At 47.5% G+C, this 16,801-nt stretch overlaps 1 protein-coding gene across 1 annotated transcript in view; it reads left to right on the forward strand.

The window, feature by feature from the left end:
• LOC123363327 overlaps positions 1-14,965 on the forward strand; it is a 29,011-nt gene extending 14,046 nt beyond the window's left edge. Inside the window, exons 3-5 of the mRNA XM_045004185.1 lie at positions 5,118-5,471; positions 7,324-7,363; positions 14,266-14,965. Of these exons, the coding sequence (XP_044860120.1) occupies positions 5,118-5,471; positions 7,324-7,363; positions 14,266-14,927 (1,056 nt within the window). The 3' untranslated portion in view covers positions 14,928-14,965. The remainder of the gene's footprint in view (positions 1-5,117; positions 5,472-7,323; positions 7,364-14,265) is intronic.
• The last annotated feature ends 1,836 nt before the right edge of the window (positions 14,966-16,801 follow it).

The following is a 16,801-nucleotide window of genomic DNA, read 5'->3' on the forward strand; positions in this document are numbered from 1 at the left end:
CGGTTTTATTCAATATCTTCATTAACGATCTGGAGGATGGTGAAGACTGCACCCTTAGCAAGTTTACAGATGACACTAAACTGGGAGGAGTGGTAGATACGCTGGAGGGTAGGGCTAGGATACAGAGGGACCTAGACAAATTAGAGGATTGGGCCAAAAGAAATATGATGAGGTTCAACAAGGACAAGTGCAGAGTCCTGCACTTAGGACGGAAGAATCCCATGCACTGCTACAGACTAGGGACCGAATGGCTGGGCAGCAGTTCTGCAGAAAAGGACCTAGGGGTTACGGTGGATGAAAAGCTGAATATGAGTCAACAGTGTGCCCTTGTTGCCAAGAAGGCTAATGGCATTTTGGGTTGTATAAGTAGGGGCATTTCCAGCAGATCGAGGGATGTGATCATTCCCCTCTACTCAGCACTGGTGAGGCCTCATTTGGAGTACTGTGTCCAGTTTTGGGCCCTACACTACAAGAAGGATGTGGATAAATTGGAGAGAGTCCAGCGGAGGGCAACAAAAATGATTAGGGGGCTGGAGCACATGACTTATGAGGAGAGGCTGAGGGAACTGGGATTGTTTAGTCTGCAGAAGAGAAGCATGAGGGGGGATTTGATAGCTGCTTTCAACTACCTGAAAGGGGGTTCCAAAGAGGATGGATCTAGACTGTTCTCAGTGGTAGAAGATGACAAAACAAGGAGTAATGGTCTCAAGTTGCAGAGGGAGAGGTTTAGGCTGGATATTAGGAAAAACTTTTTCACTAGTAGGGTGGTGAAGAACTGGAATGGGTTACCTAGGGAGGTAGTGGAATCTCCTTCCTTAGAGGTTTTTAAGGTCAGGCTTGACAAAGCCCTGGCTGGGATGATTTAGTTGGGTTTGGTCCTGCTTTGAGCAGGGGGTTGGACTAGATGACCTCCTGAGGTCCCTTCCAACCCTGAGATTCTATGATTCTATGATTCTATGAAAATGTTTTCCAAGACCTTGCATACTACAGATGTCAGACTAACAGGCCTATAGTTACTCGGATCACTTTTTTTCCCTTTCTTAAAAATAGGAACTGTGTTAGCAATTCTCCAGTCGTATGGTACAACCCCTGAGTTTACTGATTCATTAAAAATTCTTGCTAATGGGCTTGCAATTTCAAGTGCCAGTTCCTTTAATATTCTTGGATGAAGATTATCTGGGCCCTCCAATTTTGTCCCATTAAGCTGTTTGAGTTTGGCTTCTACTTTGGATGTAGTAATATTTACCTCCATATCCTCATTTCCATTTGTCATCCTATCATTATCCCTAAGCTCCTCATTAGCCTTATTAAAGACTGAGGCAAAGTATTTATTTAGATATTGGGCCATGCCTAGATTATCCTTAACCTCCATTCCATCCTCAGTGTTTAGCAGTCCCACTTCTTCTTTCTTTGTTTTCTTCTTATTTATATGGCTATAGAACCTTTTAGTATTGGTTTTAATTCCCTTTGCAAGGTCCAACTCTACATGGCTTTTAGCCTTTCTCACTTCATCCCTACATGTTCTGACCTCAATAAGGTAGCTTTCCTTGCTAATCCCACCCATCTTCCACTCCTTGTAGGCTTTCTGCTTTTTCTTAATCACCTCTCTGAGATGCTTGCTCATCCAGCTTGGTCTACAACTCCTACCTATGATTTTTTCCCCCTTTCTTGGGATGCAGGCTTCTGATAGTTTCTGCAACTTTGACTTGAAGTAATTCCAGGCCTCCTCCGCCTTTAGATCCATGAGTTCTTCAGTCCAATCCACTTCCCTAACTAATTTCCTTAATTCTTTAAAGTTAGCCCTTTTGAAATCAAAAACCCTAGTCACAGATCTATTTTGTTTATCCTTCCATCTAGTTTGAACTGAATTAGCTCACTCGAACCAAGGTTGTCCCCTACAAACATTTCTTCTATGAGGTCCTCACTACTCACCAAAACCAAATCTAAAATGGCATCCTGTCTTGTTGGTTCTTCAACTACTTGGTGAAGAAATCCACCAGCTATCACATCCAGAAAAATCTGAGCCCTATTATTGTTACTAGCACTTGTCCTCCAGTCTATATCTGGGAAGTTAAAGTCTCCCATGATCACACAATTCCCATTAGTGTTTACTTCATTAAAAACATTAAAGACGTCTCTATCCATATCCAAATCAGATCCCGGCGGTTTGTAGCACACCCCAAGCGCTATCTCAGGGGTGGCTTTAGTAGCTTTCTTCCCCACTGTGATTTTTGCCCAGACAGACTCTGTCTTATCCATTCAATCACTTCTTATTTCTTTACAGTTAACCTCATCATTGACATACAATGCTACTCCACCTCCTTTGCCTTTATTTCTGTCTTTCCTAAACAGCACATAGCCTTCAATACCTGTACTCCAGTCATGACTATTATTCCACCATTTTTCTGTTATCCCTATAATATCCGGTTTCACTTCCCACACCACTAGCTCTAGTTCCTCCATTTTGTTACCTAGGCTCCTCGCATTAGTGTACAGACATCTTAATTTTTGCCGTTTAGCTTCACTGACATTCTTTACCCAGTTAGCACAGACATTCTACCACCAATATCAGCCATTAATCTAGTATCTACACTACCCTTCCTCCTTATGTCCATTCTTTTGCCCACGGCTGTATCCTCTCTTACTTTGTTTTCTTCCCTCTCAATTCCGGCATGGAGATTACCTGGACATCTCCCAACCATCTCCCCCAAATTCCTAGTTTAAAGCTCTCTTAATCAGTTGTGCCAGCCTCCATTCTAGAAGCCTATTTCCTTCCTTACTCAGGTGAAGTCCATCCCAAGAGAACAGTCCTCTGTCCATGAATGCTTCCCAGTGGCCGTACATCCCAAAGCCCTCCTTATAGCACCACTGCCTGAGCCATCTGTTGATCGCCATAATCTTGTCACACCTTTGTTGCCCTTCTCTAGGAACAGGCAGGATCCCACTGAAGATCACCTGAGCCTCAACTTCCTTAAGCGTCTTCCCCAGTCTGGCATAGTCTCCCTTGATACGTTCCAGCGAGTATTTAGATGTATCATTCGTTCCCACATGAAGGACAATCAACGGATTCTTTCCCGCTCCCGTTAGGATCCTTTTCAGACTCAGGTCCACATCCCGTATCTTAGCACCCGGCAGACAGCACACCCTTCTGTTCTCCGGATCAGCTCTAGTTACAGGCCTGTCTATTCTTCTCAGTCAGGAGTCCCCAATCACGTAGACCTGCCTTTTCCTGGTGACAGTGTGATTCTCCGATCTATCCCCTGCACCCACTGGCTGCAAGTCCTCTCGATTCCCATTTGCCCTTGCAATCCTCCGCAACCCATCCCATATCCTCCTGGGGCTCATGTTTCGTGTTGTCTCCATTGACTCTTCCCCTCTTCCTGTAGGACCAGCTGCTCTTCTCTTTTTCCTTGCCCTCTCACTTCAGTGACCACCTGCTGTGCCCCTTCTTCATTTTCCAACTCCGCAAACCTGTTCCTGAGCTCTATTTCTCCTTCACTGGCCCGTCTTTTCCTCTGCCTGGTTCTCTTAGTCACTTGCTTCCACCGTCCACTTTCCTCACCCAGCAGACTCCCCTCAGAATTCTTTGGTCCTGCTTCCATCTGCAAGTCTGAGCTTATCCCTTCAGCCTCCTCATATCTTTGCTCCATCGTCTGCTCGAACCCCCTTCTAAACTCGACCAGAGCTTCCACCTGCATCTCCAGACCTCGGATCTTTTCTTCCATCATCTATATCAGGCGGCACTTAATGCAGACAAAACTCTTTTCAGGTACCCCCTCCAGGATCATGTACATGCCGCAGCTTCCACATCCAGTCATCCTCATTGTGTCTTTCACTGCTGCCTCTCTATCGGTCATAGCCTTCCCACCTAAATCCTGTTAGTGCAGGAAACACAAACCAAAACAATCCCCCAACAGGCACCAGAACACTGGCAGACCACCACCCACTCCTTTCACTAGCCTGTTGGTTCCTCTGCCTAGGTCTCTACGTCTCCCCCACAACCTCCCCCTGTAAACTCCCCCTGAAACTCCCCTGTTTACAGCTCTGTTTGCTGGCTGCTGTGCCGCTGCAGCTATCTATGCCGCTGCCTGACTGACTGGCTGGCTGCCTTTATAGGACCCCTAAGCAGAGAAGCCCCACCCCCTAAGCAGGGCTCAGCTTCTCTCCCAGCACACTGCCCCTACCAGCCTCCACACATATTACTTTGAGTCTTTGGCTAGCTGTTCCCCAAATTCTTATGTTCTTATGACAATATAATTCTTTATTATAGTTTCAACCAGTTTGCCCGGTACTGATGTCAGGCTTACAGGCCTGTAATTCCCAGGATAACTTCTGGAGCTCTTTTTAAAAATTGGCATCACATTAGCTATCCTCCAGTCATCTGGTACAGAAGCTGATTTAAATGATAGGCTACAGATGACAGTTAGTAGTTCTGCAGTTTCACATTTGAGTTCCTTCAGAACTCTTGGGTGATACCGTCTGGTCCTGGTGACTTATTGCTGCTTAATTTATCAATTTGTTCCAAAATGACACCTCTAATGACACCTCAATTTGCGACAGTTCCTCAGATCTGTCACCCAAAAAGGATGGCTCAGGTTTGGGAATCTCCCTCACATCCTCAGCCATGAAGACTAATGCAAAAAATTCATTTAGTTTCTCTGCAATAGCCTTATCGTCTTTGAGTGCTCCCTTAGCACCTCGATCATCCAGTGGCTTCACTGGTTGTTTAGCAGGCTTCCTGCTTTTGAAGTTTTTTTTTTCCTAAGATTGCTATTACTTTGAGTCTTTGGCTAGCTGTTCCCCAAATTCTTTTTTGGCCTTCCTAATTGTATTTTTACACTTCATTTGCCAGTGTTTATGCACTTTCTATTTTCCTCACTAGGATTTAACTTCCCCTTTATAAAGGATGGATTTTGCCTCTCACTCTTCTCTTACTTTGTTGTTTAGCCACAGTGGCTCTTTTTTAGTTCTCTTACTGTTTTTTAATTTGGGGTATACATTTAAGTTGAGCCTCTATTATGGTGTCTTTAAAAAGTTTCCACGCAGCTTGCAGAGATTTCACTTTTGGTGCTGTACCCTTTAATTTCTGTTTAACTAACCTCCTCATTTTTGTGTAGTTCCCCTGTAGTGAGGTGCCCTGGGTCCCAGCTGCGCCTGAGAGGGTCGAGCCAGGCCAGACGCCGGAGTGGGCGGAGCCACTACCGCCTGATCCCGCCCCCCGGAAGTCAAGGGGCGGGACAGGAAGTATAAAAGCCCGGCCCCAGCACTCAGTTGACCGCTGGCCGCCAGAGAAGCCAGACGCTAGTGCCCGAGCTCCCACTGGGCCGAGCCTTCCCCGAGCCCCGTATCCTAAGGAGCTGCCTGAGCTTCCCCGAACCCGGTATCCTGAGGAGCAGCCCGGCCTACCCACCACTCAGTACCCTGAGGAGCCCATGGTGTGGGACGCTGCGGAAGACGCCGCCGAGACACAGGTACCCATGGAGGGGGAGAGTGGAAGTGGCCAGGGGGCAGCCGACCCTAGTCTGGCTGCAGCACACCCAGAGCCAATGTCAGTGTGTTGTGGCCAGGATCCCCACTGACACAGCAGCAGACTGACTCCCGCTGTTAGGGCCCCGGGCTGGGACACAGTGGAGTGGGTGGGCCTGTGTCCCCCCTGCCACCCCACTCACGGGTGGCAGTCTCCCCCTCACCCCAACACTCAGGCGTAGGAGTCTGGATTTACCTCAGGCTGCCTGAGCCCTGAACTGCTTGCTGCCCCGCCCTGCCCAAGGGCCTGGGCTTATAGACTATTTGTTTGCTCAATCTCTGCTGAAGGATCAGGACCCTAATCTACTTGCTGTCTGTAGTGAGGCGCCCTGGGTCCCAGCTGCACCTGAGAGGGCCAAGCCCTGACACCGGATGTCCACATCCCCTTTCTGAAATTAAATGCTGCAGTGTTGGGCCACTGTGGTGTTTTCCCTGCCGCAGGGATATTAAAATTAATTATATTATCATATTATATTATAATTACATTTAATTATATTACGGTCACTATTACCAAGCGGTCCAGCTATATTCACCTCTTGGTAACTGCCGGGCTCTAGAGGTGATCCCGGCAATTACAGACTGGTAAGTCTAACATCGGTACCGGGCAAATTAGTCGAAACAATAGTTAAAAATAAAATTCTCAGACACATAGAAAAACATAAACTGTTGAGCAATAGTCAACATGGTTTCTGTAAAGGGAAATCGTGTCTTACTAATCTATTAGAGTTCTTTGAAGGGGTCAATAAACATGCAGACAAGGGGGATCCAGTGGACGTAGTGTACTTAGATTTCCAGAAAGCCTTTGACAAGGTCCCTCACCAAAGGCTCTTACCTAAATTAAACTGTCATGGGATAAAGGTCCTTTCATGGATTGAGAACTGGTTAAAAGGGTAGGAATTAATGGTAAATTCTCAGAATGGAGAGGGGTAACTAGTGGTGTTCCTCAAGGGTCAGTCCTAGGACCAATCCTATTCAATGTATTCATAAATGATCTGGAGAAAGGGGTAAACAGTGAGGTGGCAAAGTTTGCAGATGATACTAAACTACTCAAGATAGTTAAGACCAAAGCAGACTGTGAAGAACTTCAAAAAGATCTCACAAAACTAAGTGATTGGGCAACAAAATGGCAAATGAAATTTAATGTGGATAAATGTAAAGTAATGCACATTGGAAAAAATAATCCCAACTATACATACAATATGATGGGGGCTAATTTAGCTACAACGAGTCAGGAAAAAGATCTTGGAGTCATTGTGGACGGTTCTCTGAAGATGTCCACGCAGTGTGCAGAGGCAGTCAAAAAAGCAAACAGGATGTTAGGAATCATTAAACTCCCTCACAAAACTCCCCTGTTAGCTGCTTCTGTTCGCTGTCTTTCACCCTTCTGAAGCAGAGCTTTTTCTACTTAAATCAATTCCCCCAAACATACATTCTCTTTTGCTTTCATTATTATCCAACTCAAACTCCATGGTACCAAAGGCATTTATTTATTTATTTATTTGTTTGCTGTTTCTGTTGATCCTGATCCAGTCTCAAGTATTGGGATCTGACAGATATGTCAGAAGACCTTTTCATGGGTAGCCATTTTTAAGGAACAGTAAGACCATGATTCAAGTGAAGATGCATATAATTATTGCAGAAAATTACAATTTGAGTGAGAGGCTGATCACTGCTGAACAAATACATTAAAAAAGAATCTTAGAGATGGCAAGGAGAATTTTTGCAACCTTATTCATGATTTTTCTTTGCTCTGATAATATGTATGCAAATAACTGTTTATTTTTACAAATCTTTCAGCTAAAAAGGAAAGGAAGAGAAAATGAAGAAACTGCTGAAGGTAAGTGACACTCAGAAATCTGTTCCACACTCACTACTGACTTAGGCACCGATGCTTCAATGACTTACATACACGTGTAGTCTTAGGGATGGCACTAGGACCTCATAGACTCCGATTTTAAGGCCAGAAGGAACGATTAGATCATCTAGTCTGTGCTCCTGTGTAGCACAGACTAAAGAATTTCATCCAGTTATGAGATCAATAGCTTTCTTTGGACACCTAACTGAAGTTTCCAGATCACAGGCCCTGGTTCTAATGGGAGACTTGAATCACCCTGACATCTGCTGGGAGAGCAATACAGCAGTGCACAGTCAATCCACAAAGTTTTTGGAGAGTGTTAGGGACAACTTCCTGGTACAAGTGCTGGAGGAACCAACTAGGGGCCCTGCTCCTCTTGACCTGCTGCTCACAAACAGGGAAGAATTGGTAGGGGAAGTAGATGTGCTGGCAACCTGGGCAGCAGTGACCATGAGATGGTCAAGTTCAGGATCCTGACAAAAGGAAGAAAGGAGAGCAGCAGAATACAGACCCTGGACTTCAACAAAGCAGACTTTGACTCTCTCAGGAACAGGGCTGGCTCCAGGGGTTTTGCCGCCCTAAGCAGCCAAAAAAAAAAAAAAAAGCCGCAATCGCAATTGTGATCGCAATCTGTGGCAATTCAGTGGGAGGTCCTTCGCGCCGAGTGGGAGTGAGGGACCCTCTGAATTGCCCCCGAATACCTGAACGTGCCGCCCCACTCCGGAGTGGCCGCCCCAAGCACCTGCTTGATAAGCTAGTGCCTGGAGCCGGCCCTGCTCAGGAAACTGATGGGCAGGATCCCTTAAGAGACTAATATGAGAGGGAAAGGAGTCTAGGCGAGCTGGCTGTATTTTAAAGAAGCCTTATTGAGGTTGCATGAACAAATCATCCCACTGTGCAGAAACAATAGCAAATATGGCAGGTGACCAGCTTGGCTTAACAGTGAAATCTTCGGTGAGCTTAAACACAAAAAGGAAGCTTACAAGAAGTGGAAAATTGGACAGATGACTAGGGAGGAGTATAAAAATAATGCTAGAGCATGCAGGGGTGTAATCAGCAAGGCCAAGGCACAAGAGGTGGAGTTGCAGCTAGCAAGGGATGTGAAGGGTAACAAGAAGGGTTTCTACAGGTATGTTAGTAACAAGAAAGTCAGGGAAAATGAGAACCATACTGAATGGGGGAGGCAACCTAGTGACAGAGGTTGTGGAAAAAGCTGAAGTATTCAATGCTTTTTTTGCCATGGTCTTCACTGACAAGGTCAGCCCCCAGACTGCTGCATTGGGAAACACGGTATGGGGAGGCGGTGAGCAGCAGTCTGTGGTGAAAGAACAGGTTAAGGGCTATTTAGAAAAACTGGACATGCTATAAGTCCATGGGGCTGGATCTAATGCATAATGGTTTTGAGGGAGTTGGCTGATGTGATTGCAGAGCCATTGGCCATTATCTTTGAAAACTCATGGTGTTCGGGGGAGGACCTGGACAACTGGAAAAAGACAAATATAGTAATCATCTTTAAAAAAGAGAAGAAGGAGAACCCAGGGAACTACAGACCAGTCAGTCTCACCTCAGTCCCTGGCAAAATCATGGAGCAGGTCCTCAAGGAATCCATTTTGAAGCACTTGGAGGAGAGGAAGGTGATCAGGAACAGTCAACATGGATTGACCAAGGGCAAGTCGTGCCTGGCCATCCTGATTGCCTTCTATGATGAGATAACTGGCTCTGTGGATATGGGAAAAGCAGTGGACATGATATATCTTGACTTTAGCAAACATACCTTGACTTTTGATATGGTCTGCCACAGTATTCTTGCCAGCAAGTTAAAGAAATATGGATTGGATAAATGGACTATAAGGTGGCTAGAAAGCTGGTTAGATCATCAGGCTCAATGTGTAGTGATCAATGGCTCCATGTCTAGTTGGCAGCCGGTATCAAGAAGAGTGCCCCAAGGGTCGGTCCTGGCCTGGTTTCATTCAACATCTTCATTAATGATCTGGATGATGAGCTGGATTGCACCCTCAGCCAATTCGAAGAGGACACTAAGCTGGGAGGGGAGGTAGATATGCTGGAGGATAGGGATAAGGTCCAGAGAGACCTAGACAAATTGGAGGATTGGGCCAAAAGAAATCTGATGAGGTTCAACAAGGACAAGTGCAGAGTCCTGCACTTAGGAAGGAAGAATCCCATGGAGCGCTACAGGCTGGGGACCGACTGGCTAAGCGGCAGTTCTGCAGAAAAGGACCTGGGGATTACAGTGGAGGAGAAGCTGCACATGAGTCCACAGTGTGCCCTTGTTGCCAAGAAGGCTAACGGCATTTTGGGCTGTATAAGTAGGAGCATTGCCAGCAGATGGAGGGAAGTGATTATTCCCCTCTATTTGGCACTGATGAGGCCTCATCTGGAGTATTGCGTCCAGTTTTGGGGACCCCCCCCCACCAGGGCCGGCTCTAGGCACCAGCCCTCCAAGCATATGCTTGGGGCAGCACTTTCCAAGGGGTGGCACTCCGCCCACCTCACCCCCCCCGCTTTTTTTTTTTTTTTGGTTGCGGCAGGAAAAAGGAGGAGCTGGCCCTGGCCAGAGCCACTCATCCTGTCAGCGCGCATGCAGGGATCCGCGCCCCCTGTACAGCCCGGCGGCGCCCCGCACAGCCCACTGGGGCAGGGAAACGCCGCGCCGCCCTGGGGAAACTCGGAGCGGCAAGGGCAGCAGGACCCCTCCTCCCTCCCTGCATCCTGGGCCCCACTTCCCTCCCTCCCCGGCTCCTCACACACTCAGGTAGCCCCTCTCACCGCCGCAGCCTGGGCTTGGCTCCAGGGGCTGCCTGGGAGAATCAGACCCAGGGGGCCACCCGGGAGGTGCAGAGACCCAGCCGCTCATGTCCAGGGGGCCACTAGCGAGAAGCCCGGAAAGGCTTTTGAACCAGACAGCGAGCCAGAGTCTTGCTTGATTCTGCGCTCCAGTTCCCAGGCTGCCTCAACTTCAGCACAGGGCCAGTCAATAAAACAAAACACAAAGTGCATTGCGGAGCAAACCCGGGCCGGTTCAGAGCCTGGCCTATGAGGCTGCCTTGTGCAGAGCTTTCTAGCATGTGGCTGGCTGCGGGCTGGGGCTATGCACCATCTGCCCCCGCCCCCCCCCCCGCCCAAGCTCGGGAGATCAGATGCTGACTTTGGGAGTTCCTCCTATTCCTTGTATGGAAAGCAGCTCCCCATAGGGCTCGCCGAGACTCATCCAACACTCTCCCCCGCTCCCTTTTCTTCTTGCTCATAGCAGAGAAGCAAAGGAGAAATCTCTCATCCTCTGCTGCTTCCTCCCACTCACACTCCTCCAACATCCCCACACCCGCCGCCTCCTCCTCCTCCCCTCGCTTCCTCCGCAATCGGGAATAAATCAGGGAAGGACCGAGCCAGGCACGCCAGACCGAGCGGAGAGCTGTTCCCAAAGTAGCCCTGATGGCGGCGGATGGGATGCTGCCAGAGCTGCCGCTGGAGTAGCAGCAAGTCAGAGTATCTCCCTGGATCCCCTGCTCCACCCACAGATCTCAGCCGGTCTCCTCCCCACCGGGCTGGGCAAGGGGCGCGGATCCCGACTTGCGCGCTGTCAAGGCGAGTGGCTGGGCAGCTCGAGCTGCCAGGGAGCTGCTGCCGCCCCCTCCTGCCCCTAGCCCCAACCTGCTGCGCACCTCCCCCGCCTCAGCCCTGCACTGCTTGCCCCGGGCCCCCACAGCGCCAGGGGTGGGGAGAGGCAGAGCCCGGCTCCGAGCGGGACAGTGGGGGATACTGTCCTGCTGGGGGACTCCCGCGGCTCGGACACCTGGGGGTCAGTGTCCATCCTCTCGGCTCTGCCTGAACAGAGCGGGGGAAGCAGCTGTCAGCGCCTTCCCCTCTCAGCCCTTGCACCCTCCATCCCACTCGCAGCCCCTCCACTTGTACCTCCCCCATCGCTCCTTCACCGCACCCCTTCCCCCTGTACCCTCCCCCTGCCCTCTCCTCCCGCACCGCCCCCTTCCCCTGCACTGGCACCTCTTCTCCCACAACCCTCCTGATACCCCCTCTCCTCCTTCTCCACGAGCACATCACACCCCGCTTCTCTGCCAGTGTAGAGCCCCCCCCGCACCCGCTCCTCTGCCTGAACCCTCTTTACTAGATCCCCAGCCCTTTCCGGGTACAAGGTTTGAGGGTTAGTCCCTGTGCCTTCCATGTGCATTTGGAGCACTGAAGATGGGGTTGCAGGGGATGGGGGGGGGTGAGATTTATACGAAATTGAAATAAAAATAGGAGAAACGGTTTGATCCCCACTGGAAGTGTAAATGGGGATTGCTGTGGTGAACAAGGAGGTCATGTTTGGGTGGGGGAGCCCAGTGCTGGGGTGGCAGGGGGTGCGGGGGGGGGTGAAGAGAGAGCCCAGGGCTGGGGCGGCAGGGGGGGTAGGGGGGGCAGTGGTGAGCGGGGGTGGGAGCCCAGGGCTGGGGTGAGGGCAGCCAATTTTTTTTTTCTTGGGGTGGCAAAAAACCTAGAGCTGACCCTGCCCCCCACTATGGAAAGGATGTGGACAAACTGGTGAGAGTCCAGCGGAGAGCAACAAAAATGATCAGGGGGCTGGAGCACATGACTTATGAGGAGAGGCTGAGGGAACTGGGCTTGTGTAGTCTGCAGAAGAGAAGAGTGAGGGGGGATTTGGTTGCAGCCTTCAGCTACCTGAAGGGGGGTTCCAAAGAGGATGGATCTAGACTGTTCTCAGTGGTAGCAGATGACAGAACAAGGAGTAATGGTCTCAAGTTGCAGTGGGGGAGGTTTAGGTTGGATATTAGGAAACACTATTTCACTAGGAGGGTGGTGAAGCACTGGAATGGGTTCCCTAGGGAAGTGGTGGAATGTCCTTCCTTAGAGGTTTTTAAGTCATTAACATCTTCCATTTTCTCCACCCCTTGAATCATTTTGTTAGCTCTACCATTTTTCACCGTTTTTTGTTTTTTAAAAGGAACTGGATGCACTATTCCAGTATCAGTCTGAGAAATGTTGTAAACACGGGTAAAATCACCTCACTATTCCTGTTCCCTACTCCTGTTTATACATCCAAGGATCACATGAGCCATTTTTGCCACAGCATCAGACTGGGAGTTCGTGTTCAGTTCGTTGCCCACTATGACCCCATAATCTTTTTCAGAGTCACTGCTTTCCAAGATCGTTCCTAGATTCTTTGTTGCTCTTGGCTGTATTGTAATGCATTTTGTCTGAATAGGCCCAGCTTTCCTAGCACAACAGATTGCTGTATAGGGCTCATCATTATTTATGACTCCACCAATCTTTGTGTCATCTACAAATTTTATCTTAGTGGTTTTATATTTACTGCTAGCTATTGAATACAAGTATCAAATAATGTTGGGCCTACACCCAGCCCTCACAAAAACTCCTCAGAAACACTCCCATTTGATGATGATTCACCATTGAAAACTCCTTTTTGAGATCTGTCAGTTAACCAGATTTTAATCCATTTAACATGTGCTGTGATGTTGTATAATTCTATAGAAGCAGCAAAGAATCCTGTGGCACCTTAGAGACTAACAGAAGTTTTGCAGCATGAGCTTTCGTGGGTGAATACCCACTTCTTCGGACTGCTTGCATCCGAAGAAGTGGGTATTCACCCACAAAAGCTCATGCTGCAAAACTTCTGTTAGTCTCTAAGGTGCCACAGGATTCTTTGCTGCTTCTACGGAACCAGACTAACACGGCTACCCCTCTGATACTGTATAATTCTAGTATTTTAATGAGAATGTCATGCAGTACCAAGTCCAATGACTTACAGAAGCCTATGGATAAACATCATATCATTTCTTTTATCAACTAAACTTGTAATCTCATTCAAAATGTATCCAGTTCTAGCGTTCACATTAGAAAAGGGATGTTATAAAGTGGGTGAGGGTGCAGCAAAGAGCTACAGCAGGGATTTGAGGGCTGGAGAAAATGCCTTCCAGTGAGAGATTTAAAGACTCAATCTGTTTAGTTTATCAAAATTAGTATCAAGAAGTGACTTGCTTACAGGGTATAAATACATTCATTTGGAGAAATTACCGTGTACCAAAGGACGCTTTAATCTAGCAGAACAAGAACCAGTTGTTGAAAGTTAAAGCCAGATAAATTCAGTTCAGAAATTAGCCACACCTCCAACCGTGAGTGTAATTAACCATTGGAACAAGCTCCCAATGGAAGTGGAGAATTCCTCATTTCTCAATAACTTCAGATCAAGACTGGTGCCTTTCTGGAACATGCTTTAGGTAAACACAAGCTACTGGATGCAATACAAAGGTAACGGGCTGAAATTCTTTGCCTTGCATTATACAGGAGTTCACACTAGATTACCATAGATTACCTCTTCTGGCCATGTACACCTGTGACCCCACGCAACTATTAATGGAAACAATGATACACTATGTAAGTGCTAAATCCCCTTCGATTCCTTTTGTGAGTCCTCAGAAATCTCAGTCAATGCAGGTCAATGCTAACACACCACATCCTCTGTTGTTTCTGTTCTCGTATTCTGAAGAGGGTGTCATATTTTTTGTGTCACAGTTCTGTGATGATGTCAAATGCCAACTGGCTGCTCAGCTCTGACACTATAGTGGTGAGAGCAGCACCTTTCACATGTGACTTAAAATCCATTTGTATCAAAGCACTTGGATGCTCCAGTGATCTGGATCTGAATTCTGATCTGAAGCCAAATGTGGGAGGTTTGAAATCCAGACCCAAATCTTGAAACTCAGGCAGCCCGTAGCTTTAATGAGTTTATATAGATATATTTTTTTAATTAAGAGAAATCTTAAACCCACCATTTCTACTTTATTATACATGCAATAACATAGTAAATCTGTCAAAATTCTTCCCAACAGGTGCTCAAGAAAGCAGCCACATTAAATTAAAATTCATCCTTGTTGGTAAGGCAGGAGCTGGGAAAAGTGCAACCGGAAATACCATCCTTGGCAACAACGTGTTTGAGTCGAAACTGGGGCCAAAGCCAGTAACCAAGACTTGCAGTACAGGGAGCATGACCTGGAATGGGAAGCAGGTTGTGGTTATCGATATGCCTGACGTATTTTCTCCAGAGGCCAGTGACACAGAAATCTATCGAGAGATCAGTCGCTGTATCGCGCTCTCTGCCCCTGGCCCCCATGCTCTGGTACTGGTGACTCAACTGGGCCGTTACACTGCAGAAGACAAGGAAGCAGTGAAGCGAGTATGGGAGATTTTTGGAGTTGAAGCGAAGAGGAACATGATTGTCCTGTTCACCCGGAAAGAAGATTTAGGGGGTGACTCACTGAGGGACTATGTGAGAAAATCACATAACAAAAATCTTAAGAAGCTGATTCAAAAGTGTAAGAACCGATACTGCGCTTTCAACAACAAAGCAACTGGAGCAGAGAGGGCCAAGCAGGTTAACGAGCTGATGGAAATAACTGAGAGAATGATGGAGGCGAATGGAGGCCAATGCTACACCAATGAGCTGTATGGAGGTGGTGTATGGTGGATGGAGAAACTGAAGAAAAGTACATGAAGATTGAAGAAAAACTGAGAGAGTACATGGCAAAACAAAAGACAGAGGCTATGACTACTAGACTACAAAACGTGTTGAGGAGACACTCTGGCTGTAAGAGTAATGACCGAGGCCCAGCAGCTCCCACCTTCCACTGATCTATGGAGGAAGGGGCCTGTACCATTGGGGCAGCCCCCAGGACAAGGTGTAAAAGGCTTATCCCACTGGGAGCAACTGTAGCCATCATCAGCCAACAGCTGGGAGCCAGGGGCCGGAACCTTCACAACCTGCCATGTTATAACGAAACTTTTGGATTTCCCATTTTGGACTCTAAATCCTACTTCAACCATTATGTATGAACAACCCACCCCACTGCCATTAATGCCACCTGCCCTGCAATATCGCTGCACCCCGCCACGGACTCTATCCTTCTTCCCTACCTCTTTCCCTTGTTTTCCTCCTTAATTTGTTCCCATATGCCCATCCTCTCCCCTTTACCTCTGCTACACCCTCACATGCCCTCCACCCCCCAAAAAAGTTATTTGTTGTATGTAGGTATAGTTTGCAAACATCAGAATATGATTATATTAATGCTAATACACTGTTCTGTGTATATTTATTTGTATTTCATTAGCATCTAAGGGCTCCAACCAAGCATTGGGACCTTATTGTGATGATGCTCTGCAAACATGCAGTAAGAAGGCAGTCCCTGCCCCTACAGCCATACATGTATCATTTTAGTTTGTAAGATATACAAGCTCATGGGGGTTATCCACAGTTAGCTGGGAGAAGATTGTGGTCTGTCTGTTCAGTGAAGGGTAAGTGACTGTACAGTGTGAGATGACTTGTGTGCATAAGGGTGGAAGGGTTTTAACACTTAGCAGCTGTGATGTTCTTTCTGTGGAGTAAGCAAAGTGTGTGAGTGCCGGGCAGGTGTATGTAGCTCCTGGTCAGTACAGGGGAAAAGCAGCATGCAAATATGTGTTGAGTATATGGGGCATCACTCACAGAGGGGAGAGTTAAGGTTGCATGATCATGTATCCTGCATGTGCATGTAACTCTATTTCCTGGATTTCATAAGCTTGAGTTATGCTAAACTCAGTGTTCTGGAAGGGCACATCAGACCACTCGTCAATTTTCACTGAACTAATGAAGGTTTTCGTCAGTGAATTTCCTGGGGTGTTTTTTTTTAACAGAAAGAGAAATATTGTTGGTAGGAGGCAGTGGTTATTTAGGCAGCTGTAATTATCATGTGGGTGTGCAGCTGAGATGCTATAGTGGCCAGGTAAAAATAATGATAATAGCTAGCTCTTTTCATCAGCTCTTAAAGAGGGAAGCATCATTAATCTCATTGTACAGAGGGGAAATCTGAACACAAGAATGGCCGTACTGGATTAAACCTATGGTCCATCTAACCCAGTATCCTGTCTTCTGACAACTGCCAGTGCCAGGTGCCCCAGAGGGAATGAACAGAACATGGAACCATCAAGTGATCCATCCCCTGTCGCTCATTCCCAGCTTCTGGCAAACAGAAGCTACCGACACCATCCCTGCCCATCCTGGCTAATAGCCATTGATGGACCTATCCTCCATTAACTTATCTAGTTCCTTTTTGAACCCTGTTATAGTCTTGGCTTTCACAACATCCTCTGGCAAGGAGTTCCACTGGTTGACTGTGCGTTGTGTGAAGAAATGTTTCCTTTTGTTTGTATTAAACTTACTGCCTATTAATTTCATTTGGTGACCCCTAGTTCTTGAGTTATGAGAAGGAGTAAATAACACTTCTGGCAGAGCTTTAAAGGGCCTGGGGCTTCACTGCGGTAGCAGCAGCTGGGAGCCCCTGGCTCTTTAAATCATCACCGGAGCCTTGCTGCCGCTACCCCAAGGCTCCAGCA

The sequence above is a fragment of the Mauremys mutica genome, chromosome 2, assembly GCF_020497125.1.
Source record: "Mauremys mutica isolate MM-2020 ecotype Southern chromosome 2, ASM2049712v1, whole genome shotgun sequence".
NCBI lineage: Eukaryota > Metazoa > Chordata > Testudines > Geoemydidae > Mauremys > Mauremys mutica.